Genomic DNA, 27,815 nt, shown 5'->3' on the forward strand with positions numbered 1-27,815 from the left:
GAATAATACATATTGGATACATGTATGTATGTATGTATATACATACATATATAGATATATGTTTTCCAGCACGAGTTCCATCTTCAGTGATTCAGCAGCTGAGATTGAGTCCAAAATCCGATGCGAGATTCATCCGTGCTGTGCAGTGAATCCGTCTCTCTTTAAAGATATTTCCCACTTCTTCCTCACATCGTGTCTTTAGGAAACCTTCAAAACAAAAACGGGAGATATCTTACTTTGACAGAGTGAAATAAATAAATAATAGCCATTGCCACTTGTGTAAACTTTGCTGGTGAATGTTATAACATGTAATGTTATGATTTTTATAATATATATTATATTGTTTCATTTCTATAGTAGGCTCTTGTATCAGATAATCTAAGTCAATGTTAGAGAATAAACTTTTTAAGATAATCTCGGTTTGCTTTCAGAGAGGGGGCTGAACACCAAGCACTATAGCGCTATAGCAGCTAGCATTAGCTGGTGTTTCGCCGGTGGACATAAATACAGTAAAGTAATATTCTAATCACAAAATATACACATTATGTCCATCTTACTTGCGAAAAGTTGTCTGTCGAGCCCTCACGTCAATAGTCCGTCGATCTGATCAACAATATCTCGTAGTGCTGAGGCATCTTCTGCTGTTTTGGTTGAGCAAAGCAGGAGGGTCTTCCCTATTTTGTTTGCGTCTCTTTTTTGTTTGCATGTTTTCTCTGTTGCTGCGCATTTGCACCTGTCGGCCACCGTAGGTTCTGCTCTCTCACTTGGACCGCCGCTACGCGCTACTGGTAGTAATATTTCACATACGGAGCGCCGCTCAACCTCCAGCAGACACAGAACTCTCACAACGAACAGCTGCATAAAGCTGCAGCATGTAACTTAAAACAATTTTAGATATGTATTAAAACTTTTGCTTTTTAACATTACTGTTAAATATTATTTTACTGATTGCAGGTTTTTCAGTTATCCTTTTCACTGAGTAGCTGCTGTGTTGTGTCTGCAAGTATTTTGCATGTTTGTGTAAATTAGGTGAATTTATTGCCAGATCACGTTTTAATTTTGTCAGATCACTTCGTAGCATTTATACCTAAAGCGAAAAATTAACAGCAGGTCCGGGTGATTGGCAGAGATCGGCCTCATGGGTGATCGGTATCAGAATCAGCAGCAAAAAACCTGATCAGAGCATCCCTAGTTTGTAGCCATTTAACAGTTTTTGCACATACATTGAGGATAAATGTTCCTCAAAATTAAAACCCAGATAGTGGAAGTAGACTGAAGAGAAATATGAAATGTGAGAAATATGTCCCATCGCATTTCTGCATAAAACATGGCAACATACTTCTGACCAATCAGACAACACTTTGCACAGAGCTCTGGTGTAGATCGATCCGTGCCTGGTGTCGAGTCTGGCAGGCGAATGGTTCTCTGTGAACAGAATGCTCATAGAGAACATTTTGCTTGATCAATTTTCATTGCACGTCAGCATCAATGAGAGCCAATTTGGACATTCAGATGAAGTATTTTGGGGCCTTAAGAGCCTAGCCAGTTTTGGTTGAACAACAGTAATATTTAATTAAAAGGAAGTAAAAAGGAAATATGCTTGTTTATGGTTTTCATTGTGTTCTTTTCCTTGCACCTCCTCAGGTGTACTCCCAGAATGTCAACTCCAAAGGTGTTAAGCTATACTCAGGTGAGACCCAGAACCTCCCAGAACCTCCGCATCTCTGTTCCCTGGACTCCGGTGTGAGCTCCACTCTGCAGCACCCCACTTCCAGCCCTCCTGGTCCTCTGGACAACTGGCCGCACAATGGCAGAAGTACCGTCTCACCACTGGACAACCAAACCCCTGCTACCTCTACCTCCACCTCTGGCCAACCACAAGCTCCAGAGGATTCCAGCAGACATTTTGCTCCACCATGGCAACACCAGGGCTGCAATTATGCAAGCCTGAATGCATGTGACTTCCATTTTGCTAACCATAATGCTGCCATCACCTCTGCAACGCTGCCTCCACTTCGAAGGAGCAGTCTGCAGGCCTCTTCCCATGTTGACAGTGATGCACTCTACCACCACGCTCTGTCAGACTGGTACTACAGTCAAGCAGAGGCAGCAGAACACATGTCCCCCCGCCATTTAAGTGTATCTCAGGACTATTTAGCCGAGCCGCAGCTGGGTTCGGCACCCAGGCCCAGATTTATACCCAGCCCTACGACCTTTGCAGAACACCACAGAAGAGAAACTTTCCTCCATCATCAGCGAGCAGCAGCTGCTGTGCATGAGTCCTACTGGCTAGGGGGCTGTGGCACTGGATCGGGTACTGCTAGAAAGTCATGCTCAGAAAGTCTGATGGCAGCCTATGCCGACTATGAGCACAATTATGGCCGCTCTGTGGAAACACTGGCAGAGGCCTCGGCTCTGGTCTCACAACATTATGAACAGACTTCACCAAATTCCCAAATGACATGTAAAAGAGAACAGAAGAAGCAGAAAGCTCCAGGAGGACATGAACATAAAACTACAGTGACCCCCACTGTGTCACTCGGCCACATGCAGTCAGCTCAGCAGGTGGCGGAGCCTCAAACAAGACAGCTGGAAGAAGAGGAAGTGGTGGCCTACAGAAGCTACAGCCCCTCGTTTTACCACAGAGAGGGCCATCTCCTCCAGCAGGCCCACTCTTTCAGAGAGCCTGCTTACAGTGGCCCTCACCTCAACTGGGGGTCTGGCACCAGAAGAGACAGTGGTGCCTTTTCCCATCTCCAGTCTACTCCTGCACCTCTGACTTTAGAGGAGAAGACGAAGCAGCTAAGGGATGACAGAGAGGTCATCTCCTCTGTGTCCCCAGTTGAAGAGGTGGTCCTGAGGCAAAGGCCCCTGTTTAACTGTCAGACACCCTTTCAGGCTAACTCCTCTCCCACCATATCACCGGAAGCATCTGCTTGGATCCCTGCAGCCAGAACAGTTCCTGTCCCTCAAGAAACTGGGTCCAGCCGCAGAGTTAACGGTAGCCTTGCCCATGCCTTTAATTCCCTCTCCTCCATTCCTTTCATAGGTTAGTAAGTTTTTCTCTGTCGCAAGCAACACACAGCTTTCCATAATACATGCAGAAGAATCTTCAAAATGTCCCAGATCATATTTTTGGTCTGTACAGTACATAGTATCTCTGGTCAGGTTTATGTATTGTCTTGTGGCATAATCAGTCTTTCTCAGAAGCCATGCTGTTTGTTGCTGAAGAACTCTATTATTTTTCTCCCTAATTACAGTGGTGTAAATATTTAACCTCCACATTCTGTTTCTGCTTTTTGGGGGGCCTTAAATGTTTCAGATCAGCAAACAAATGTTAATATCAGACAAAAATAACCTGAGTAAAGTAAGATGGTTTCTATTAGTCCAATAATTTATTGAAGCTGCAATAGGTAACTTTTATAAAAATCTGTTTTTTTACGGTGACTAAAAGTATTATATCTCATATATACAGTATGAGACAGATATTCTGCCTCCTCTCTGTGGTCCTACTGCTGCCTGCAAAAATACTCAGCTTGGTCAGAAACAACCAATCAGAACTAGGAGGAGGGCCTTGGCATGGTCCAGTGGTTTCCAAACTATTTCTGGTGGGGGCCCAGAAATAGTTTGGGCCCCCCTAAACTATTTTGGGGGGGATTCAAGTGTGTGTGAAAACCAACCTCTACATAAGGTAAAGGAGCACTACCATAGATACTATGGATACCATGATACCATGTTGACTTGATTTCTAGTCAGTTTGTTCTTGGAGTAATCTTGATTGGAAAGGTTCACTGCTGTTCCATGTTGTCTTTCTATTAATATTTAACACCTTAGATGGAGTAGCTTGTCAGCAAATAAGCAATTTCCCCTTGGGGATCAACAAAGTATAATCTGTTCTCTATTCGATTCTATTTCTATGGACAATTGTTGTTACTGTTTTCACTTGAGCTGCAAAGCCTTAACATAGGCTTTGCAAAACAATTTCAGACTTGTATTTGTCAGCTTTTCTCATTGGTTCTTACATTTCTTTAGATTTGCGGATGATGTTACTTTTTGGGATCCTTCTTTTTGTCAAACAGCTTGTACTTAAAATATTTTGTTATTGTTCTTATACATGTCTGTAGCAGTGTGTGAAATTACTTTCAGCTTTTCAAACAATGTGGTGATCAAACTTGTTCACAATTTAACTATAAAACACTTCCCTTTTCCAACTGCCCAGAGTGTTTTGAATATTTAGTTTTTCCTTAAAATGTACAGACTACACTCTGTATTTACTCAGGTTATTTTGTTAAATACTAAAATTTCTTTACTTATCGGAAAGATTTAACTTTAACACAAATCAAAAATACAAAATATATGCAGAGGAGAAAATATTTTTTCACAGCACTGTATAATTATTCCATTCCCCTTTATCTATGCTATGCCAATTGCATAATATCCTTGAATCTTACCATGTGTTGCGCATGAGCACTATAAATCAGCATCTGCAGAGGTAGAGGCCCAGACGGTGAACATTGCTAGAAACAGAACGTCTGTGGAGGCAGTAAGAGTTTCTGCAAGAGCAGAAACTATTGTTTTTTTTTTTTTGATTGTTTACTTTGCTGTCTTAACTGAAGCTGTAGCTTTAAAGAAAGAGGAATGACTGAGTGAACTATCAGGCTGCTCACACCAGAAAACTGAGAAACAGAAGGTGACCGTTGTTAAGGAAGAATATCTAAATAAGTTAACTTTGAAAAAAGTCTGGCTCTCTCTCTTCCTCTGGATCCCAGGTCCTCTCGGTGAGCCACAAGGAAAACAACAGCAATGCATGTTGATGTCACAGAATTACAGAGTTTAATCCAATATAAGACAACGCATAAACTTACACAGAAACTGCAGAACAATGGAGACATTCATTCATTTACCCGACATAAATGGAAAAGAAGAAAGAAAAGCAAAGACGTGCAAGGACGTCTTTGGAGAATTGCAAGTGCAAATCTGATTTGTTACTCTATGTAGAAAGTTTTATCTTCTTTAATTTATTCAAATAAGGCGTATCTCTGCTCCTCCAACCAGGAGCTATCTCTGACCCTTTATCTGAAGCCAGGAACTCCTGCTGTTTTACGGCTTTTCACAGATGAGTGTGAAAAGCTAGAACTTCTCCTGTATTGTTTTCCCACACAGACAAAAGGCAGTTCAAACGATCCTAGCAAACCATCTGCTGGAACTACAGGTAACATAAAGGTCAAAAAGTCACAATACATTACTAATTTCAAAACCACAATTAGGCCATTTGAATCAAGACATGTTAAGTTTTAAAACTAGCGTATTTTAAATTTATTTTCTCAACACCGTCTAAATCTAAGTAAACATTTTACATGCATCATGGGATCACCTTCTCTGCTGGCAATGCAGCCATCTTAACAAACTGCAGGATCATCAGTTTCTCTGCTGATGATGCCACCAACTGATTTTGTGTGTAGCCTGCAAAGAAAAAATATGCTCAGTTTCTAACAGTTTAAATAGTTCATGATCTTAACATGTTAGCAGGTTAATGCACCTCCTAACACAAATAAGAAACTGCTGCCAACAACCTCTGTGCTTTTTTCATGTCTCTGCTCTATCTTCTCAAACCCCAGTTGCTCGTGGCAGATAGCCGCATGTACTGGGACCCAAAGAAATGCATTTCATGTGAAACTGATCAGAAACTGGAGCAAATTAAGGAGCAGATAATCTAAAGAAGAAAACGCAGAAATAACCACACCCAATGACCAAACACAGGCTTATTATTTATTCACTTTGAAAGTCTTCCTGTTCTGGAACCATGCTTAACTTTTAGGGATGATTTCTGCTTCCATAGAAGCTTCCCTTCATAGAAATTAACCAAAACCCACATGTGTGTTTTCTGAGTCTGTATGTTCTGTGTGTGATTGTTCTCCTGTCACCCTGTGTTGTTCACCTGTAACGATGGCCTTCCAGATTATCCTGTCAGTCCCAGTGTTGGCCTCCAAGCTTGTTGTGTGTCGGCTCACTCTGTTGTGTCCAGCGGAGCCGGGGTCACCTTCACCTCTGTGGCCCCAGCCTCCGTCTTCCCCTCTGTCCGACTTTGCTTTCAGGACTTCAGTGAGTTCCACTGACCCTCTAAAGAAATGTCATCCTGTTTCTAACTTTGGGTTAGCAGAATAAAAACATTCAGCTTTCCAGTGAAGATGATCCAATTCATCCCCGCATCAAAAACCACCTCACCGATCAGACTTCTGATAACATTATTAATACACTTATATAAATTAGTGCTTTAATTGTTCTTTCTTAGTGTCACAATATAAATCTGATGGCAATCCAGAGAATGAATAAGGATAATGTGTCTCGTGCATGTCTAGTATCTGAAAGCAGATAAGTTTTATAAAAGACTTATCTGCTCTTATAAAAGGTAGATCATGTACTCTTGACTTAACTATTTAATAGTTATGCAAGCAAATGCATCAAGTTTATTAAACATTTTTCTTGTTCAATCTCAAATCCATCAAAAAGAATCTGAAGGGTAAATTCCCCTTATCCAAAAACACTGAGAGGAACATATAAACTCACGCAACATGACACAATAAAATCTGATCAAAAATTGATTCTCAAATTGATCTGAAAGATCCATATTCCCATTAAAACACCTAGATATTAAATATTTAGAGCTGAAATAAATTTAACCAATATTATCAATTTAAACTCTTTGTTCTGCTTTGCTTCCTTCTCTGTGCCACAATCCGCAGAGGTCTCATGCCATCCCCAAAAAGATAACACCCTGGGCTTTTGCCCATATTGGGTTAGCTAACCCACCACTGTCTGCACCATTAAACATAGCAAGTAAGGCAATGACCTAACGGTAAACAATGCTAAACTATGAACACTGACCAAGGAGCAACAAGCAAGAAATAACCAAGCTGAAGGCGCACACCGTGACTGTTCTCACCCTTCCTACCACTGCATGAAGCCAGGCAGCGCACAGTACTGTAATATCTACCACCATGACAGGTGACGAAAACCAAGAGCAATGAGCTTGCTCTTCCGTTCTTGTGCTTTATTTATTTGCTAATTAGATAAATATCAATGTATATAATTAAATAAAGTAATATAGCTACTGCTGTGTACACAGAGCATTACAAGAACAAAGAACGGCTCTCAATGAGGCTCCAGTCCTGAACGGCTCTTCTCAGAATTGAATCTTTCATGAATGTCACATCACTATATTGCAGACTTTGGTCACAGCGTTGTCCCATATATGTGACACGTCAGTCAACACCTCCGCACAATAATTGAGCATAGTGAGTGACAGCTTTTTTCATACAATTTTTCCCTGCACAGCTAGTTTTGCTAACATCATGTCAACAGAGCCTACCTTTCTTTGAGCTTCTTTTCTAAGTGACTATAAAAGTTAGACATAGTACCCACCGTCTGTGAAAGCGAAGATTTCTTATGATTTATGTAGCGGGATTCTGTTACTGATGATTAGACAGACATCTGTGCATATCTTTGAGTGCTGTGAGCCAGATACAGGGGGAGGCGATGGGTGACAACAGAAACACGTAATCAGTAAGTCATGTTATTGCTTAGATTTGAATCGGTATGTTTTGCATCCAGTGAAAACAAAGATATTAATAAATAAACTGTACAGTATGCTGGCAATTTAGTGATATTTCCGCAGTTGTGGTCTTGACTGGTCTTGAAATAAAATCCCGAGTCCTCAACGCCCGAGACCGAGACCAAATGCGGTCGAGTCCAAGACGAGACCATCAAGTGGTCTCGAGACCAAGACCGGTCTCGAGTACTACAACACTACCTACAAATGTTAAATACATACTGACGACTCGCCTGATACACACAGACAAAACTGCATTTACCCACTTTTTTTTGAGAAAAAGTTCATGCTTCCAACAGCCTCAGATTTGTGCGCAAGTAGTGTGTTTAAATGCTAGTGGAAAACTGGGTCATCTGATTTTTTATTCGGAGGCATCCTCTCAATGTTTGTTACTGTGCTTCTGCCAAAGTGGCAAAGACGTTACTTCGTTGGTAAACGGAATACCTCAGCACTTTATAATACTCAAAAATTATAGACATATTGTGTGTTTTTGAGCTGTACAGAAGTGTTTACATGTTTAAAACAAAATGATCACTAAGTTGTGGAATGGTTTGTTGGCTGGAAAAGCAGGCTGTTTTTTATGGTTTACAAATGTTTCAGATATAACTATCCAAAGTTACACACAAAGATGCGTGCACAGATTACAAATCCAGTATTACACACTCAGATATTCTGAGACTATTTTCTCTCCATAAAGTACTGGGTAGTCTACTATGTAAAGTACTAGGTGGTCTACTACAGTGGTCCCCAACCTTTTTATTACCACGGACCGGTCAAGACTTAGTTGGAAATTTTGCTGCGGCCCGGGGGTTGGGGGGGTGAACCGTCAGATAAGGCTTCTGCATGTTGATGTTCCCGCTAAAGTCTGAATATGCCCAATTTAGGTTGTCTTGGCCCTTTTATCGCAGCCTGTGGGGTTTTCCCTGACTGGGAACAAGAATACAACCTGCTGAATGTGACAGGTAGCCAATCAGAAAGCGTGGTTACGTAAGAACAGAGGGGAATCCTAAACGGCTGACATATCGAGCAACTGAGAGTCCGGTGGATATCAGAGATGATATGTGGAAATGTTTATTATTATATGTAAAGGTCGTTATTATATGTTTATGTTTATTCAGTTAAAAATGTTAACTATAAAAAAACATAGTTGCCTCCAAATCATAGTGCAGCAAATAGAGCGGCTGCTCCCATCGTCTTTTATCCACCGCCTTTTCTTTTTGTTTCTTTCATCTCTTAAAATGACTCCACAAACTGCCACTATTGAACTACATCGTCATCCGTGTTTGGTTATTCTAAATTCCCGTATGTTATGTTGGAGGTTTTACTGGATTATCCTCTGGAATCGGGACGTTCGTGACTTGAATCGGTTTGTGTTCCTCCTGCCTTGGACACACGAACCGATCGAACCTGTTGGACTTTTATCAGCTCTGTGGTCACAGAGGTTTGGAGAATCGGCCGACAATCCTTAAATCTTGCCGTCTAAACCAGACTTAAGACTCACAAGCTCTACTCATCTCCTCTCAAACACTGCCCAAACGCCCTCTGACTCTGGTCGCTATGGTAACGTTTATATATATCCCTTCAAAATAAGATACAGATGGGCCACAAAAACGAACATTTTACTTTCGTGAAAATTTTAACTCACGATAATGACTAGTGGGAGCCCTGAGCTTGTTTCTCTGCAACGAGACGGTCCCACCTGGGAGTGACGAGAAACAATAACACCCAAAGTGTTGCTTATTTCCACAGCCTGCTGGGTCTCTACGAGGTGAAGCAGTTTGAAGCTTCATTGCCTCATTAGCAGCCGGTCGCCGCATGTTACGCAGAGCCGCTTGTAATGTTTGACTCACCTACCGGTCCAGGATAAATCCATTCTCCTGTCTCTTCTCAGTGCCTTTTCCCCTTTGCAAAGAAACTTTCCAAAGACACCTGATCTGTTTCTTACTCATTTTGCTGCTTGTGGGCTCAGTGTTGGCGCGCAAGTAACCAAGAGAATCCGGTTAAAGTATTTTCAAAATAAAATATCCTCTGGATATTTTATTTTTAAATAATTAAAAACTGAAATTTTTAATTATTTCTTGCACGGACCGGTACCAATTGGTCCACAGACCGGTACTGGTCTGTGGACCAGGGGTTGGGGACCACTGGTCTACTGCACAGTCTACAATACAAGCTTCTTCATAGGCTATACTTCGCAGACAACTCTACCAAATGGAAATGCTTGTAGGTGGCATAGAGACCATAAGTCGCTGTAAAAAATTAGTTGCAGCTGTGTTCTTGACTGGCCTTGAGAAAAAAATTCTAATATCTAGCACAGCCAGGAAAAGATGGAGTAATAAGGTTGTCGAGACAAAGACTTTAAAAAGTCCAGAATACAGAAACTAGAGTTCTGTGTGTCAGCCACCAATCCATCTACGCTACCGTTGCTCTGTACGGATTTTCAGTCATCAGAACCAATAGGGATTCTAAGAAATGTGGAAAAAGTAGAGGTAGCAGTTGGTGTGTCCTTGGCCATGTCACAGTCAAGGCAGAGTTGTTGCCCTAATCTGGAGGTGTTGGCTGTCAGCCTGCATCTATCTCTACAAACTTCCCCAGGAGTATAGTCATGTGATCTCCATCTGTGTTGACATCCCTCTGAGGGTGGAGCCAACTGCTGTCTGTGAAAGGTTACATTGCGTCACTGCGCAACTTCGGTTGCAACATCCTGAAACCCTCATAATGTCTGGAGATTTTAATCATGTCACCTTGAATTCCATTCTGGCTGCTTTTCACCAGGTTGTCATCTGTCCCACCACAAAAAACAGGATAAATTGATTTACTGTACACCAATGTTAAAGGCTGTTGCCCGGCCCCCACTGGGCAAGTCAGAACACAACCTGGTGTACAGACAGCCCCAGTACATCCCCCTGGTCCAAAGTCAGGGTGTCTCCACTCACTCCATCAGAAGATGGACTCCTGTTTTCTGTTGTTGAGAGCATCATCTCTTATGCCGTCATCTGCTGGGGCAGCAGCATCAGAGCCAGGAACTAAAAGGGCTCAACAGTCTGATAAAAGAAGACTGGTTCTTTTCTGGGGACGACTGTGGAATCTCTGGAGATGATCATGCAGAGAAGGATTCTTCATAGGATCAAGAAAATTATGGACAATTCTGACCATCCTCTTCACAAGACTATCTTGGGAAGGCAGTGCATCTTCAGTCAGGGGTTTCTTCAGATTCAGTGCAGTACAGACTGGCGCAGAAGATCTTTCCTGCCAACAGCCATAACCATCTTCAATAACTCTTTGAAGAATCTAAATTAATGAGTTACGACATTTAATTTCCCTTTGGGATTAATTAAGTATTTTTGAATTTGTATTTGAATTTGAATAACTTTTTCAATAGGTTTAGCTATTATGCTACACCCACCACCATCACTACATACTCTGCCCCAGTGCTATCCTCCAGTGCATCCTCCTCCTTGCCAGCAGGTGCAGTCATTCCACCACCATGACCCTCTCCCCTCAATTCTATCCCAAAACAGCCCCCTGACCCAACCTCTTCCCCCAAGGCAGCTTAGTATCCCCTCTTCTCTCTCTCCTCACAGCCTCCTCCATGCCTTACAGCTGATCAAATGAGGACAGAATTGAGGAAGCTTCGACCTCGAAAAGCTGCAGGACAGAGTATCCCCTCAGATTCTCAAGATCTGTGCTGTCGACCTTGGGGAGCCATTACAACAAGTCTTCAGATTGAGCCCGCAACTTGGAAGCATGCCCACACTCAGGGACAGGAATGTTGTATGATGTCTTCTAAAGAAGAACAGGCCCAGTGAGCTGAATGACATCAAACTGATGGCACACATCACATCTGAAAACTCTGGAGAGGCTCTTCCTCATCCACCTCAGAATGCATGTAAAGCATGCTGAAGACCCTCAGCAGTTTGCCTACCGGGGAGAGGTTGGAATGGAGGATGCCATTATCTACCTCCATCGAGCCCACTCGCACCTGAACAAGGGAAGTGGCACCGTCACAATTCCATGCCTGGATTTTTTGAGTGCCTTTATTACAATCCAGCCCTCTGCACTTCAGGAAAAACTTACCAGAATAAGAGTGGATTCCTGCCTGGTCACCTGGATTTCCAGCTACAGACAGACGACAGTAGTGAAGATGAATAACATTACATCTGAAACTGTGGTCAGCAACACTGGAGCCCCACAGGGGGCGGTGCTGTCACCCATCCTCTTCAACCTGTATATTTCAGACTTGTGTTACAACTCTGAATCGTGTCCAGATGTACGCCAATGACACAGCGTACATTCGTCTTTGATGCCATCATGGGGTGCATCAAAGACAAAGTGAGGGACTTTGTTGTCTGGTGCCATAGAAACAGCCTGCAGTTAAACACTTCCAAGATGAAGTGGTTATTGGCTTCAGGACCAGCTGGTCCAAGACCAGTTCGGATAGGAGGGGAGGAGGCGGAGGTTGTACAGACCTATAAATATCTTAGTCTGTGGCTGGACAACAAGCAACACAAAACAGCTCTATAAGAAAGGCCAGACCAGGATGTATTACCTGCAGAGGCTGAGATCTTTTAACATCTGTGGAAAGCTGCTGGGATTGTTTTACAAGTGTGTTGTCACCAGCGTCTTGTTATACGCTGAGGTGTACTGGCGTGGCGGTATCTCTAAGGCAGACCATTCCAAGCTGGAGAAACAAATTAGATCTGTTGGCTCAGTGGGCGGCACACCCACCGAGCCAACCACGGAGTTCAGTGGCTGGCTGACACTCTGCCTCTGGCAACAGTGGCAGAGAGGAGAACATTGCAGAAACTCAAGGCTATTATCAATCAAAAATTGAATTTTATTTGTATAGCACATTTCAGCAGCAAGGCATTTCAAAGTGCTTTACATCATGTAACAAGGTGGCCTTTTGCAGCTCTCAGCATCAACAACCAATCATTTCACAGGTGAAACTGCAGGCTTAAATAGTCCCAGCTGTGACAGACCAAACCGCTTCCAATTCACACGGGGATCTCAATTCACCAATCTCCACCTATTTAAATAAAATACCTTTTACTAAATACAAACATTTCCATTTACTTTTTTATAAATATTTTATGTTTTATAATGAAACACCACAAAAACCCATAAACAATTATCCCCCCCAATTTCCAATAGCCTCTCCCAGAACCTATAAATGGTGTCTGGACCCCCAGGGTAGTATTTGTCCAAACACCCTGGAGAGGACACAGAAAAGACAGGTGAGTCACTTCAGATTAGCACTCCACACCTAACAGATTATGCACAAACATTTGCTCAGTTTTACCCACCAGTAGCTCATTGCTCTGAGTAACAATTATCCTCCCTTCACAGGCAACCAGCTCACTTCTCAATGAGGAGCAGCTGTGCAGAGAACAAAAGGCTACATGCTAATCACTAAAAATACTCAATACAATTAAAACTTCATGTGCAAATTATGTGCAAATCTCTGCTTAAAGTGCAGTGCTAAATTAAGTGCCTATTAATAAAGTGCAAAAAGTGTTTTTAAAGTGCTATACAGTGACTTAAGTAAAAATAGTCCCAGTACACATCATAAACAAAAACACAAAGTCATGCAACATAGAATCAACAATCAAAACATTGCATTAAGTGAAGTGGCATCACTAAATTCATAATTAAGTTTCAAATAAAACTCTAAACAGGTGGGTTTTTAGTCGAGATTTAAAGGCACTCAATGTTTCAGCTGTTTTACAGTTTTCTGGAAGTTTGTTCCAGATTTGTGGTGCATAGAAGCTGAATGCTGCTTCTCCTCATTTGGTTCTGGTTCTGGGGATGCAGAGCAGAGCAGTGTAGGGACTTTAAAACTGGTGTTTATGTGCTCTGTCTTTCTGGTTTTAGCAAGAACACAAGCAGCAGCGTTCTGGATCAGCTGCAGCTGTTTGACTTGTTGGGCAGACCTGTGAAGATGCTGTTGCAGTGATCAATGTGACTAAAGATACACACATCTATAGATCTCGTTGAGACATAAGTCCTCTGATCCTGGAGATGTTCTTCAGGTGATAGAAGGCCGACTTTTATGGTCAATGCCAGCCACCCTCTGCACACTGTCATCAGCAGCAAAGAAATCAGGTTCAGTAGGGGACTGCTTCTTCCAAAGTGCAGGATGACCAGACTTCCTTTGTCCCTCGTGCAATTAAACTCTTCAACTCCTCACTGGAGTTTGGAAGGAGGGCTAACAGGAGTGTAACAGAAACAGAGCATCTATAGTATTGGTATATTAGTGTATTTAAAAAAAACAAAAAAATATTTATTTGATGAATGGGTGCTGTGTGGGAGACAGGAACTGCAATTTTCCTGAGGGAAAGTCCTAAAGGGATTAATAAAGTGTCTGTGATTATTTCCCAGCCAGCATGCCTAGGTGGGCCCCATGTGGGGACAAGGAGGGCAGACTATATGGGTCCCATATGGGTTTGTCCGCGGGTTCCACGATGGCCCCACATGGGTTTGCCCATGTAGGGCCAGAGCCCACATGGGCCCTGCATGGGCCCTATATGGTGGTGGCCCACATGGGTTTTGTCCAATTAGGGCCCATGTAGCACCCATGTGGGCTGTGGCCCTACATGGGCAAACCCATGTGGGGCCATCGTGGAACCCGCGGACAAACCCATATGGGACCCATATAGTCTGCCCTCCTTGTCCCCACATGGGTCCCACCTAGGCATGCTGGCTGGGTTTCCCTCCTGTTCTCTCCTTTATCAACTCTACACTGATACAGCACTAAGCACATGCAGAGGTAATATGCATGTTTTTCCATATCCATTTGGAAAGCAGAAAGGAGCAAAATATTCAACTTTTGAAACCCTTTGTAAACCCCGTAAACAGATGCCTAAGTTCTGGAGTTTACTTAAATATTCTTGGCAGGGGGAAAGGTTCCAATATATTCTGAGTTTTAACTGACCTAAGTAAAGTTAAAACTAAGTAAAGTTCATCACAACTTCACCATTATAAGCATTGATAATCCCAGGAGTCCTTGAAATAGAACAATAGTTGTCTAATCTCTCAGTAGGAGCCTTTTTCAGCAGTCTGGTCAGAATAGTGAAATGTTTGTGTGTGAATAATTGTCATGTCCTCAACCTCCATTGCCTTGTTGGAGTCGACATTCAGATATACTCTCCAAAATGATCACACAGACAAGAGGGCTTACATTAACTCTTTACTCAAGCCAGTTGGAGTAGGGTAAAACTGATAAACATACAAAAGTTCAGAAATAATACACAGTAGCAAACAATACAGTACTTGAAAGTACAATAAATTTGCTCCAGAGAAAATATTTAGCTCAAGGCTATAAAGGTTCTTAAAAAATAAATACTGCTTTCTTACAAATGGCTAAATTATTCTTAATCAACAAAATATCCACTGCAAAATTGAATACATTACCAACAGTACTTTCAAAGACCGACTGAATCCCAGTTGCAGTGTTGCTGCGAGAAAACCATGCTTTGAATTCTCCTGCCTTGTCTGCTTTTAATGACATCATCAAAAACGGCAGACTCTAAAATGTAGTACCTAACTCCCGCCACTAGATGGCAACTACTGAACACTTTCATAGTATAAATCTGTGAAATGTCAACAAACTGACATACAATAATGATATTCATGGTCAGTTTCTTTATGCTACAATAATTATCTGCTGAACAAAGCTATTAGGGAAAATGAAACTGAACTGAAGTGAAAATTATATTCATTCCTAAAGTAATCTACCACAAATTAAAATTTTAATTAAAAATGAATTTAACTGAAATAATTTTGATTTTTTTTTTTCCTTGGAAAACATTCAGAGATGACAGTTGATGTAAACAGGTCCTATATTGTTTGTCCTTGTAACTGGAGTTCCATAAATAAACTGAACTATATGTTTTGTCTTTGTAGGAAGCTTTAAAAGCCGCCGCTCCTCTTACCTGCTGGCCATCACCACTGAGCGATCCAAGTCCTGCGATGAAGGACTCAACACTTACAGGGATGAGAGCCGAGTCTTCTCGTGAGTTGCAAACTTAAAAAACTGAGACACTACGAGTAAAAAGCCCATCTTCCTGAAACTAAGACTGGTAACCCCTACCTACATTTTTTTGTATCTTCAGGAAAGGGTATTGTATGCTACAATATGCTACTGACCAAGAAACATACATTATAGGGCCAAAAGTATTTGCTCACCCATACAAATGATCAGAATCAGGTGTTCCACTCACTTCCATGGCCACAGGTGTATAAACTGAAACATCTCAACATACAGACTGTTTTTACAAACATTTGTGAAAGAATGGCTCGCTCTCAGGAGCTCAGTGAATTCCAGTGTGGAACTGATAGGATGCCACCCAACAAATCCAGTGGTGAAATTTCCAGCCAACTGTCAGCTGTATTATAAGAAAATTATAAGGTGTTTGGGAAGGACATCAACTCAGCCAGAAAGTGGTAGGCCACATAAACTGACAGAGCGGGGACAGCGAAGCACATAGTGCAAAGAGGTCACCAACTGTCTGCAGTCAATCACTACAGACTGCCAAATGTCATGTGGACTTCAGATTAGCTCAAGAACAGTGCGCAGGGCTTCATGGAATGAGTTTCCATATTGGAGCAACTGCATCCAAGCCATACATCACCAAATGCAATGTAAAGCATTGGATGCAATGATGTAAAGCACGCCACCACTTTACTACAGAGCAGTGGAGGCGCATTCCCTGGAGTGATGAATCTGGCAATCTGATGGACGAGTCTGGTTGCCAGGAGAGTGGTAATTGTTTGACTGCATTTTGCCAAGTGAAAAGTTTGGTGGGGGAGGATTATGGTGTGGCGTTATTCTTCAGGAGCTGGGCTTTCCCCTTTGTTCCAATGACAGGAACTCTGAATGCTTCAGCATACCAAAACATTTAACAGTTTAGAACTGGCCCCTTCCTCTTCCAACATGACTGGACAGGTGCACAAAGCAAGGTCCATAAAGATATATATTGTAGAGTCTTGTGTGGATGAATTTGACTGCCTGTCGAGTTGAGTCCTAACCTGAACTCGATAGAAAACCTTTCAGAGGAACTAGAGTGGAGACTGAGTCTGGCCTTCTTTTCCAACATCAGTATGTGACCTCACAAATGCACTTCTGGAAGAATGGTCAAAAATCCCCATAAACTCTTGTAAACCTTGTAGACAGCCTTCTCAGAAGAGTTGCAGCTGCTCTAGCGGCAAAGGTGGCCCATCGTAATATTGAACCCTATGGATTAGAAATGGAATGTCACTTAAGCTCATATAAGAGTCAAGGCAGGTGAACTAATATTTTTGGCAATGTAGTTTATATGTCACAATATTTACATTATATTACATGAAAAATGTATATAATTTAGATATTACACAATAGTTTAAATTAATGAAAGTTGGGAAAGTGAAAGCTCCAAAAAGAACTACTAAACAGAAAATTTAACTGGTTACTGACCATCAACACTGATCTCTCACATGCAAGTTAATACTTACAAATATCTCAGCACAATGTAATGAAGCAAATTGGAATTTTAAATTCATAAGTGGCTCCTAAACTATGTGAACATCAAGCCATGAACTTACTGACTTCAAAATTAGAACATGTATAATCAACACTTGGAATTAACACTTGGAGAACTAAAACCAGAGGAAGTTTACCTATGCTGTAAAGATTATTATAACTTTATGCTTTATTACTTGTAACCATGAAAAACATTTCAATACCAAAGGGTGATGATAAACCATTTTACTGACACTGACCTGATCTCTGTGGTACCAGTTAAGTTCTTACCTTCACAGTGAAGGTGAAGGTAAGAACCATGATATTTATGATGTTGATTTTATCTACGATTTTAGTTGCACTGTGTAGCACTTTGATATTTTTTCTAATGAAAAGTGCGGTACAAATTAAATTAAATTATTATTATTATTATTATTATTATTATTATTATTATTATTATTATTTAGGGAGGTAATATTTAGGGATCCGTAATATCCCTAAATATTATGGATTAATATTTAGGTGAACTTTATTTTTATTTTATTTTATACTGATTTATCCTTAATTCAAAGTGTTTTTGTCTTTTATCTGTTGAACAGTAAATTGCCAAAAAGAGTCAAGAGCTTTTTCACTGATGGGGTGAGTTATTGTAACCACTTGTAATAATAACCAGGCCAGATGACAACATGAAAAACTCTTAACCTTCTCTACCTGTAATGTCAAGTCTTTGGACAGTTTGCGAGCCCAGGAGGACCCCCACTCGAAGCGCCACTCCACATCAGAGCTGGGTACCATCACCTTTAGTGACGTCCGGAAGGAAGGGTGGCTACAGTACAAACAGATCCTCACAGAGAAGGGAAAGGTAAAGGTCCGTCTATTTTCAGGCAATTTGTTTTTTCAATGAAAATAAAAAATGAAAAAACAAAAATACTTTTTTTTTTGTTTATTAAATCAACATCAGAAATTGGATAAAGGTTCGGTTCAGCTCATTATCCGATTTCTTATTTAGTGCACTATAAGAAAATGGAAAAAAACGAGCGCTCAATTTCAATTTTTATGATTTCCTTTTTGATAAGTGGTCTGACCCGGAAGTTCTCTCTGCCTGGCTCACACAGGGTCCATCAGTGAAACGATCTTGATCATTTCAAGATCTTCTGTCGCATACTGTAGTATTTTCTGCCATCCGCAAGTTAGTTTAAGTAATGCTCATGTGAGAAACAAATAATACTGGACATGTGGCCACCTAGAAAAATGGTTAGCCTGAGTTTTTAGTTTAGCTTTTTTTTATTTTGAAAGGCCAGAGCACAGGGGCATGAATTAACACACCAGCCTGCAGCCATATCTCTGTCATCTCTGGACCAGCAGCATGGCCTCTGTTTCACTTTGCCACCAGCAGTGGTAAATAGAGATAAAAAAAGTTTTTCTCAACTTTTTGTTGACACAAAACATTGTTTAAAGATGTTTTTAGGCGAGAAAGTAGTCCTCATAGCTTCATCTATCCACCTAGTTCATCCAAAATTAGGCTTCTTTGAAATATGCTCTGGAGTTTTCGGAGAAGCATAGCTCTAACAGGGCCAAGCAGCTCCAAGTGGGCGGGTGGAGTGTGTCTTCCCTGCAAACTGCAGCCTGATGTGGTCAAGTCACCCTGTCGTATTCCGCTGCTTGTTATCTGTTTGTAGTGTCTCAATGAGTGTTATGAAGAGGTTAATGTGTTTGTCTGCTATGTGTTCCTTTTATTCTTTTCTGGAGAGTTTGATACTTCTGAAGATATGTTCTTCTAAACATTGTCACAGTGTTTTCTTCCAATTCCAGTTATAATATCCCCTTACTCATGGATTTTTTAAATTGTAAATTCATAATTTGTGTTTTGTTTGTGTGAAATATATTCTTCCCTTCAATTGGCTTCTTACGTGAAGTGTGAACATTTTTTATTGTTTCAGACAGGCAGCTCTTCAGGAGAGGCCACCGCTCCAACTCTGAATTTATAAGCAAAAAACATTAAAAGAATTAAAAATATTACATTTTTATCAACCTGTATCTAGCCAGTTGGTGCTTTATAACTGGATGATTTATTTACAATACTTTCTAGACACTTACCAAACTTATTTTCTCTTATCAGATTATAAACTCATGTCTTACAAAATAAACAGGAATAAAATGAATTCATAAAAATGTATTTATTAGTATGACAAACAAGCAGATATTCAGGCCATGTTATAGCATAGTGCAAGGGGGAGGAAGGATGAGCCACATGAGATTGTGATTGACAGCACTAAATTTCTCCTGCCACTGACTGGTTGTTTTTAGAGAGAACTGGGAGAAAGCAGAGGAAACAGATTTTTGACAGATTACCTCTCATACCAAAGCGACACAACATAATGACAGTTTTAAAAAATATGTGGGAAAAATATAACTATATAAAAGTTACATACTGCAGCTTTAATTTCACTTAGGAGAGGGCAGGTCAGGAGGGACGTGGGTTAGAGCTGCTGCTGAATGACTCGTATGTTAAGTGGTAAAAGGTACAGGGACAAGTTAAATATATGAATATGTTGGTAATTTTTTTCCTTAATTCATTAAATGCTAGTGAAATGGAGGCAAACAGTAGTCTGTAGCTAAGCTAACTATGCTGAATAGTTGATAATCTCATACAGTCTACTCACCTCTCTTGGAGAAAAACTGAGCTATAAATTGACACTCTTCCCTTTTTCTCTCTTTCCCTCTTTCCCTCTCTATTTTTTTTTGGAAAACCTGATTTTATAACTTTTCTTAGCACCATAGTAACTGCCACAATTGTTCATGTCTTCCACTGTCTGCTGATAACAGCATCACAGTGAAGCGCTCCAAGCAGGAATGAACCATTTCGTCCAAGGGGGGAGCGGGTTCAGGGCAAATATGGATGTGTGTTTTTTGATCTGGGAGTGGGAACATAAAATTTTTACTGCTAAAAACAATCTTTGAAACTACAATATGATTAATTTTGTAATTGACAGGGTCCCAATTTTTTTATTTTATTTCTATGGACAATAAATAAATTGTCGAGGGCCCCCTGTTGGTCGGGCCCCTAGAATTGTCATCACTTTTCCCCCATATACCGCGCCCCTGTGTCAAGGGTGACCCCACCTCTCACCCATTGACCGCTGGAGATGGGCACCAGCACCCCTTACAATCACAGTAGGGATAAGCGTGTTAGAAAATGGATGGATGGATGGATGGATGGATGGATGGATGGATGGATGGATGGATGGATGGATGGATGGATGGAGTTTAACTCTGCTCAACCCATGTTCTACAACACCTACTTTGATCATTTCTCTGTTGTTCTTACTGTAGAAGCTAGGAGGCAGCATGCGGCCTTGGAAACGTGTCTTCAGTGTGCTTCGCCATCACTCCCTTTTCCTTTACAAAGACAAGCGTGAAGCCGTGCTGCATGGCGCCGGGGCAGGTGGCAGCCAGGATGAACATCCACCAGTCAATATTCGAGGCTGCCTGATTGACATCGCGTACAGTGGAACCAAACGAAAGCACACCCTGAGACTGACCACGCAGGACTTCTGTGAGTACCTGCTGCAGGCTGAAGACCGGGACGACATGCTGGCGTGGATCAGGGTCATCAGAGAGAACAGCAAATCAGATAATGAGGTTAGAAGGAAATCTAGTCGGTGCACCACAGGTTTCACAAACATACCCTGAAATCATTTAGGTTGTCCTTCTTTTCTAGGAGATTGGACAAGTTCTAATCAACAAGAAGCTGAATGACTACAGGAAACACAGGTCAGCGTGCTCCATTATATTTAGCCAAAAGTCTTCCTCATCTATATTACATAATCAAGTCCCTCCAGGCTGGAAGCTTGTCACAAATTCTAATTTGATCTTCACTTTTTACCTGAAGCCTTAACCTCTATTGGAGTCATCTTTCTATCTGCTGGAAATGCAAGGTCACCATCATTTGGGGCACAAAATGTATTCAGCAACTCAGGCTGATAACAGCCTGATCCCTTCACATGGACACTTTGGAGAAGTGAAATGCAGGCAAAAACTATGACCATCAAACTTGCCAGAGAGGAGGAGCGTGACCGTTTGTGAAAAACCTTTTACGGAAGAGGAGGTGATTAGGCGGCGCAGCAGGTGATGAGTGAAGATTACTGATGGTCAATAAACAATAAAATAAATCTAGCAACAGGAAAGAAACTAAAGTGGACATAGCAATAAACCAAGAGAGGATAATACTAATCAGATGAAATTAAATGGGAATGAATGAAGAACAAAATGCAAGAATAAACTAAGAAAAAACTAAAGTAAATATAGAGGAATAAACTGGTATGGCAAGACCTTTCGATCAATAATTAATACAGAGACTGTATGGCAAGAATAAACAGACACTATTTCCAGATAAAAGGTAAAATAATATTGTTGAAGTGCCATGGGTTTGTTTAGACAACATCTAATACTGAGAATAAATATATCTTACAGACCATAACAGTAAAGAATTTATCACTTATTTATGTTTTTAATTAGATTTGATATATTTATTTCTTCAATATTATTTTTCATGTCAGTGTTAATGTCATGAGGCTGTTCAGTGACTCCATGACACTTTACATTTGACTCATTAGGATTTGATGAAGAACCAGATTTGTTCTTTGTAATTTCTGTTCAGTAAAACTATTAATCTATAAATCAATAGACAGGTCTATATAAAGATATAATCCATGTTTCTGTCTCATATTTGTGAGGCATTAAAAGGAACTTTTGTTTTTCCACTGAAAGCTCTGGTTTGCACAATAAATGCCATGTGGGTGAAGTTTTATGGATGATACTCTGATGTCCCATTCTCCTGAAGGCAGCACAGAGCTGCACCACCAGAAACCAACAGAAACACTGAAGAGAAGAGCTATGATTAATGTAGTTACAGTTCTATCCATGTTTTAATGCTCCAGAGCTCAGTCGTTTTGCAAATAGATCAAAGTTTAAACTGGCATGTTGTTCATCTTTTATCTGCTCATTTTGTGGAATATTTAACAAATAGAAAATGGCACAAAATAAGAATATTTTTTCCACTCTGATTGGCTGCTGTTAGGCCTACTGAATTTAACTTGAATGTTCATTGCATTTTTTGTAAACACCTGTGAAAATAATGTGTATTCCCATGGCTTTTTTGTTCTCTGGGAAATTATTTTTAATGATAAATACAGAAACAAGCATAAAAATCAAAACATCTACAATAGTGATAGTAATATTAATGATAAAATAACAGTCAGTGCAAAGTAGCCTACAAATTCTTTGGTGGGGGGCTGTGAGGGACCTGGATAAGGGCTAGGGGGGCGCTGGCACAAAAAAGGTTGAGAAACACTGCGTTTAAACCTAGCTTTGAGAACATTTCCGAAGATGTCATTTACTTTAGCTTTACCTTTGCAACTAGCTAAAAGAGATAGAGGGAAAAACACAGAATTATTTATTCTCAACAATACATATTTTGCTTTGGGTCTTATTCAATTACTCAGTGTGTTTAGACTGCATTCTGTAAGACGTCCATGCATTGAAATGAGGAATATTCTGAACTATTTTTATAAATATGCCGACTGGAAACTTACTTCCTCTTTTTTTTCAGGAAGCCTGCTGTTCCTCTTTCATGGCTTGACAACAATCTTTCTGCCTGACTATGATTTATGATTAAATACAAAAAGAACTAGAAATGCAAGCAGTTTTAATGGGTTCCTCGCCCGACCCATCAGGTCCTTCCCCATGCATTGCCCCCCCTGCGCAAAGCCTCCCCGCTTACACCTCACCATGCACTTCCCATCAGCCTCAGCATTGCTGGCGCTCTGTACGCGTTGACTGAGTCTGCAGTTTTTCAGGAGTTTTTTTGTCATGAAAAGTTTCAAATTCATGAATCCTGAAAATAAATGCACTGTTCCGCCTAATGTGAGCCAACATCCTGCATTGATGTGCGATTGTGTCTTGTATCACTCCTTTCAAAGGACTGGCCGATGTATTTTGAACAGGAATTAATGCCAGAAATGTGAAACTGAGACAAGACAAAGCACAGTAAAATACTTGGTATACAAAACATAAACATTACTTTATATAGATACAACGGCTTATGTGGTTCAGTTAATCTTTAATTTCCCCATAGATGAAGTTAGACAAATTCAGATATGTTATTGGCCAAGACAAATGTGGATTTAGATTCATTATTTGGCCAGATAGTTACTAAGCTATGGTGGGAATATGTTACTATATAAGAAAAAAAAAACAATAAACAAATCAAGAAAACACTGTAAATCAATGTACTGAAAAAGAACCATAATAAGTCACTGTAATAGGATACATGCAGGTAGCACTGCATTTATCCACTACATTTATTTAGATGTCCTAAATGCTTCATATGGACCAGATAATTGGATTTGGCGCTTTCGTGTGGTCAAAAAGAATTACTGCACTATGGTGTGAAGATGTTTCTCTACAAGAAAAATCAACAAATCACTAAACAAATTTATCAAAAAAAACTTTTAAGTCATTATATGATGATACATGCAGGCAGCACTGTGTTTATCCAAATCATACCACAACCTAAGAGATAGTATATGTGGCCAAATAGGAAGACTAAAAGTATGAGGACCAATAGGATATATAAAGCTGTAAATTAACAAAAGATGTGGTTATTCTGAGTTAAAATCTGCAGGCATCCAGCTTGTCTTTTGTAGTTCAATACATTTTGCACAATTTCCAATTCTTTTGCACATGGTTTCTGTCAGGTACACAAATAAACTTATAATCATTAGCAAAATCTGTACTATATACTCATTCATATTCTTCCACCAACTTAGAAACAGGTCAGCCCAATAATGAGCAAACTAAATTAGACAACTTAGTAGCTTAGATAAAGTAGACAATTAACCCTAACCCTTAAAGAATACTCGTATCTCCATAAATCTACCATTAAGTTCTCCCCACATTTATTATGTAAACATTCAATATCTTGTAAAGAATTAGCTAAATACAATAGAACTTGATCACTATTCATTTTAAACTACAAATAATAAAAAACACTTTAATGTTGTTTAATTACGGGTTGCCGCACACACACTTGAAGCTACCTTGAGCAGCTTTAAACCACCTGAAACTACTAAAAAGTCTGTTTAACTTCCTCACAGTCCTCATGCACTCAATTTCTGTGCTATCTCGCTCCTCTGGAAAGTCCCAGATTTTTGAGGCTTTCTTCTTTTTCTTTTGTTTTTTATTGGCGGGATGGCAACCGACTTAAGGTGTGTTTACCCGACCTATCGGACTGGAGTGTGGTCATTAATGATATTCAGAGGGAATTTAATAATACACACCTCAATGGTGTGCATGAGTGTGTAAATTCACACCCATACACACTCATAAATACATGTATGTATATGTATGTACACATATACACACACATCCAGACAGACACATACATATATACTTTTAAAATACGGTTAAATAACCTAGTTTAAAAACAAAATCTAATTAAATGATTTCTAACAGGTTGACCCATTTCCTAAAAGATTTATTGTAGAAAATCATTTTTCTTCTCTATTCAGTATTGACTTTAGATGCTGGCGTTCCTCTGAATACTTATTGCATTCTAATAAGACATGTTCCACTGTTTCTATCTGATTACAATAATTACAAGTCCCAGTTTCATGTTTCCCTATTTGAAAAAGAGAACTATTAAGTCCCATATGATCAATTCTAAGTCGAGATATGGTTACTCCTTTTTTCCGCCTTCTATTCATACAACTATTAAAACATTTTAATTTATATAAATGTTTGCCAATAACATGTTTATCCCATTGTTTCTGCCAAACCTGAAGGATTTTATTTTGAATAATAGATTTCCCCTCACTTTTGCTTAAAGGAATACTTAAGTTAATATCCAGTTTCAAGGCCTAGTAAGCCAATGTATATTTAGTTCTTTATTTTCCTCTATACCTACATGTGCAGGAATCCAGACAAATCAAAGAAGACATTTCATTATGTAGCTGAACTAATAGTGATATATACTTATTAATAAATCTAATCTACAAGATTTTCCAGATTTTATACTTAATAATGCAGCTTGACTATCTGATGCAAATCCTTAATGTCAAGGATTTGTTTCCTTAACATTATCATCAAGCAACCATTCCAAAAGTTATATAATGCCAGATAATTTGACTGTATAAACTGCTAGATAATATAATGTTCTCCTTTTAGTCATGACTTTATGGTGTGGGATATTTACAGCTGCCCCTGTTCTGCCACTATTTTGATCTTTAGACCCATCTGTATATATAACTATGCTATCTTTAAATCTTTAAAAATAATTTTTAACTATAACCCATTCTGGAGTCTTTCCTTTTAAAAAAAATGTTCCCAATTGCAAACCAACTATTGGATTGCCATTTGTGATTGCTGTTTCTAACATGTGAGGTTTTGATCAAGATAGTCACAATTACATCTTCAAGTAAGTGGGATAAAATTTTTATCTTGTGTGGGTCAGTGCACCAATTGCAGTTTTCTCACAGATTACTGATTTTGATTTTAGCCAATACTATTTATTTTTAAATGTCACTAAATGTAGCAAAAAAAGTTGTTGAGTTGGTAATAGTGGGGTGACTATCATTAAACTGCACACATAGAGACGTGTGTAGTTACACTTTGACTCTACAGTGAGAGTCAAACCTCTCTCACTGTAGAGCAGAAGAGGACAGTGGCTGATTTTTATACCTTTGCTGAGTTAGAAAAGATCGGGATAAGATCCGCTTCACATGTGAATATCGGTTGATCACCAATCTCAAAAAATTAAGGAAATCAGCACCGATAAAAAGGCTCGATTTTGCGATGGTAGTAAAAATATTGTAGAGGTTGTAAAATTGGAAGTAAAATGTAGTAAATTCAACTCTAGGATTCCTGTATAAACCCTGGGTATGTGCAAAGTTTGGTGAGAGTCCGATCAGCGGCTTTTGCATAGCAAATTTTGCAATTTTACAGCGCCACCTAGTAGTGAGTGTTGATGAATACTAGATAGACATGATCGATATCGTGTTTGTAGTTGGTAATACGAAGGAAACTGAATTTTTTTACCTTTCCAAAATCATGGCCAAATAAATTTTGCACCTACATATGTACGTAGTAATGTTTAATTGGGCAAAAAATAAAAAATTCACTGCAAAAACACCCTCTTGTAGGTGTGAGTCCTCATCCCCTGAAAAGAGAACATTCTCTTCTGGGATGCAAAGATGCAAATCCTGCATCATCAGTAGTCACAAAAGACTCAGTATAATTGTAAAAACTCCACTTTTCTCAAAAGAGCTTACTGAGGAGGCTGTGACGTGTGATGTGCAAGCTGTCCAAAACTTTCTGGATGCATATGCACAACTCTCAGCAGACTCTGCTTGTCCAGCTTGTTGATGGTGAAACAGATGTCCTCAGTCTGGCATCTTTTGTTTATCTTTGCATGCAGGTTTCTTCTTACTAATGTAGCAAAAATAAGCCCTGCTATCTAACAGAACATAGAAAAGACTTGTTGATTTCCTGTTCGAAGTCACTCACTCAGTCATTTCTCATGGTTGTTGGATGATTGGTGTGCCCTGTAACAGTCTAATGGACATGTCGTGGTGTAACCAGGACCCCAGCAGAAACCTCATAGTTGGTAGCTCACAGAGTAGGTCAGAGCATTTCCATCAGGATTAGTTTTATTTCATTCAGATAAGGTTAGATGGAGACAAACTTGCTGTGGTGACCCCTAAAGGGAAAAATTGAACGGAAAAGAAGGCATTTCCTCTTTCATATAAATTTCTAGTTTCAACAGTGGAAATCCCACCAGATGTGTTGCAGGTGGTTCCTTTAGCTAAGTTTCCAGAAGAGACATTTCAGATGCCATCACATAGAATGACGCTGTGTGCTTTTGTCTCTGTCCTGTTTGTAGTCTGACAGGCAACAAGCCGGATTCCTCCCCCAGAGCCCATCGCATGGTGCCTGACTTCCTCCTGGCTAAAACAGACAATACTTCAGGGAACCGAACCTCAAGAGCTGGTGGGTGTCATGTCTCAAAAAGAAAACCAGAGGCAAAGCAGTGGCAGTTAGTAATTACCTGGGTTTTATTCAGTCTAAATACTTTGACAAAGTGTTGTAGGCCATGAGCTGTTATCCAGAAAGCAAAAATATTTGATGTAATATTTCTTTGTGTTTTCAGATGACAACAAGGCTCTGTGGGGTATCAACCTCATGAAGAAAACAAAGAAACCAGGCTGTCCGAAAGCCTTTGGGGTGAGACTGGAGGACTGCCAGCCAGCTGTTAACCATAAAGTAAGCCAAACAAGCATGCTGGAACAAAAATCAGCAGAATATTGCGAGTTAATAGTGTCCGTAGAATTGCAGGCCCAATTCGACTGTGGCTAAATGGGGAACTGTGGCTGTGTGGGTAGAGCAGTCGTCTTGCGATCGGAAGGTTGTAAGTTTGATTCCAGCTTCCTCCTGCCATGTCTCGATATGTCCTTGGGCAAGGGCAAGGCACTTAACCCCAAATTGCCTACCGATCTGCGTATCGGTGTATAAATGTCTGTATGTTTGCGAATGGGTGAATGTGACTCTAGTATAAAGTACTATGAGTGGTCAAAAATGATTGGAAAAAGCGCGCTATACAAGTTCAGTCCATTTACCATAATTGCCTTTCAGCATTACAATGGAAAGTAA

The 27,815-nt window shown here is 40.1% G+C and overlaps 1 protein-coding gene across 3 annotated transcripts in view; it reads left to right on the top strand.

Moving 5' to 3' along the window:
• Window positions 1-757: 757 nt before the first annotated feature.
• The window catches only part of LOC106941413 (rho GTPase-activating protein 23-like), a 34,119-nt gene continuing 7,061 nt past the window's right edge, over window positions 758-27,815 (top strand). The window contains exons 1-8 of one of the 3 annotated variants that reach the window (XM_015024436.1): window positions 758-3,049; window positions 15,515-15,623; window positions 17,708-17,747; window positions 17,833-17,976; window positions 20,442-20,750; window positions 20,830-20,882; window positions 27,049-27,155; window positions 27,316-27,428. In XM_015024436.1, coding sequence (XP_014879922.1) covers window positions 1,597-3,049; window positions 15,515-15,623; window positions 17,708-17,747; window positions 17,833-17,976; window positions 20,442-20,750; window positions 20,830-20,882; window positions 27,049-27,155; window positions 27,316-27,428 — 2,328 coding nt within the window. In that variant the 5' untranslated portion in view covers window positions 758-1,596. The remainder of the gene's footprint in view (window positions 3,050-15,514; window positions 15,624-17,707; window positions 17,748-17,832; window positions 17,977-20,441; window positions 20,751-20,829; window positions 20,883-27,048; window positions 27,156-27,315; window positions 27,429-27,815) is intronic. The other 2 variants (XM_015024439.1, XM_015024438.1) reach the window with 2 other exon arrangements.

This window comes from Poecilia latipinna, unplaced genomic scaffold, assembly GCF_001443285.1.
Source record: "Poecilia latipinna isolate Pla-1442-1.1 unplaced genomic scaffold, P_latipinna-1.0 Scaffold3651, whole genome shotgun sequence".
Lineage (NCBI taxonomy): Eukaryota > Metazoa > Chordata > Actinopteri > Cyprinodontiformes > Poeciliidae > Poecilia > Poecilia latipinna.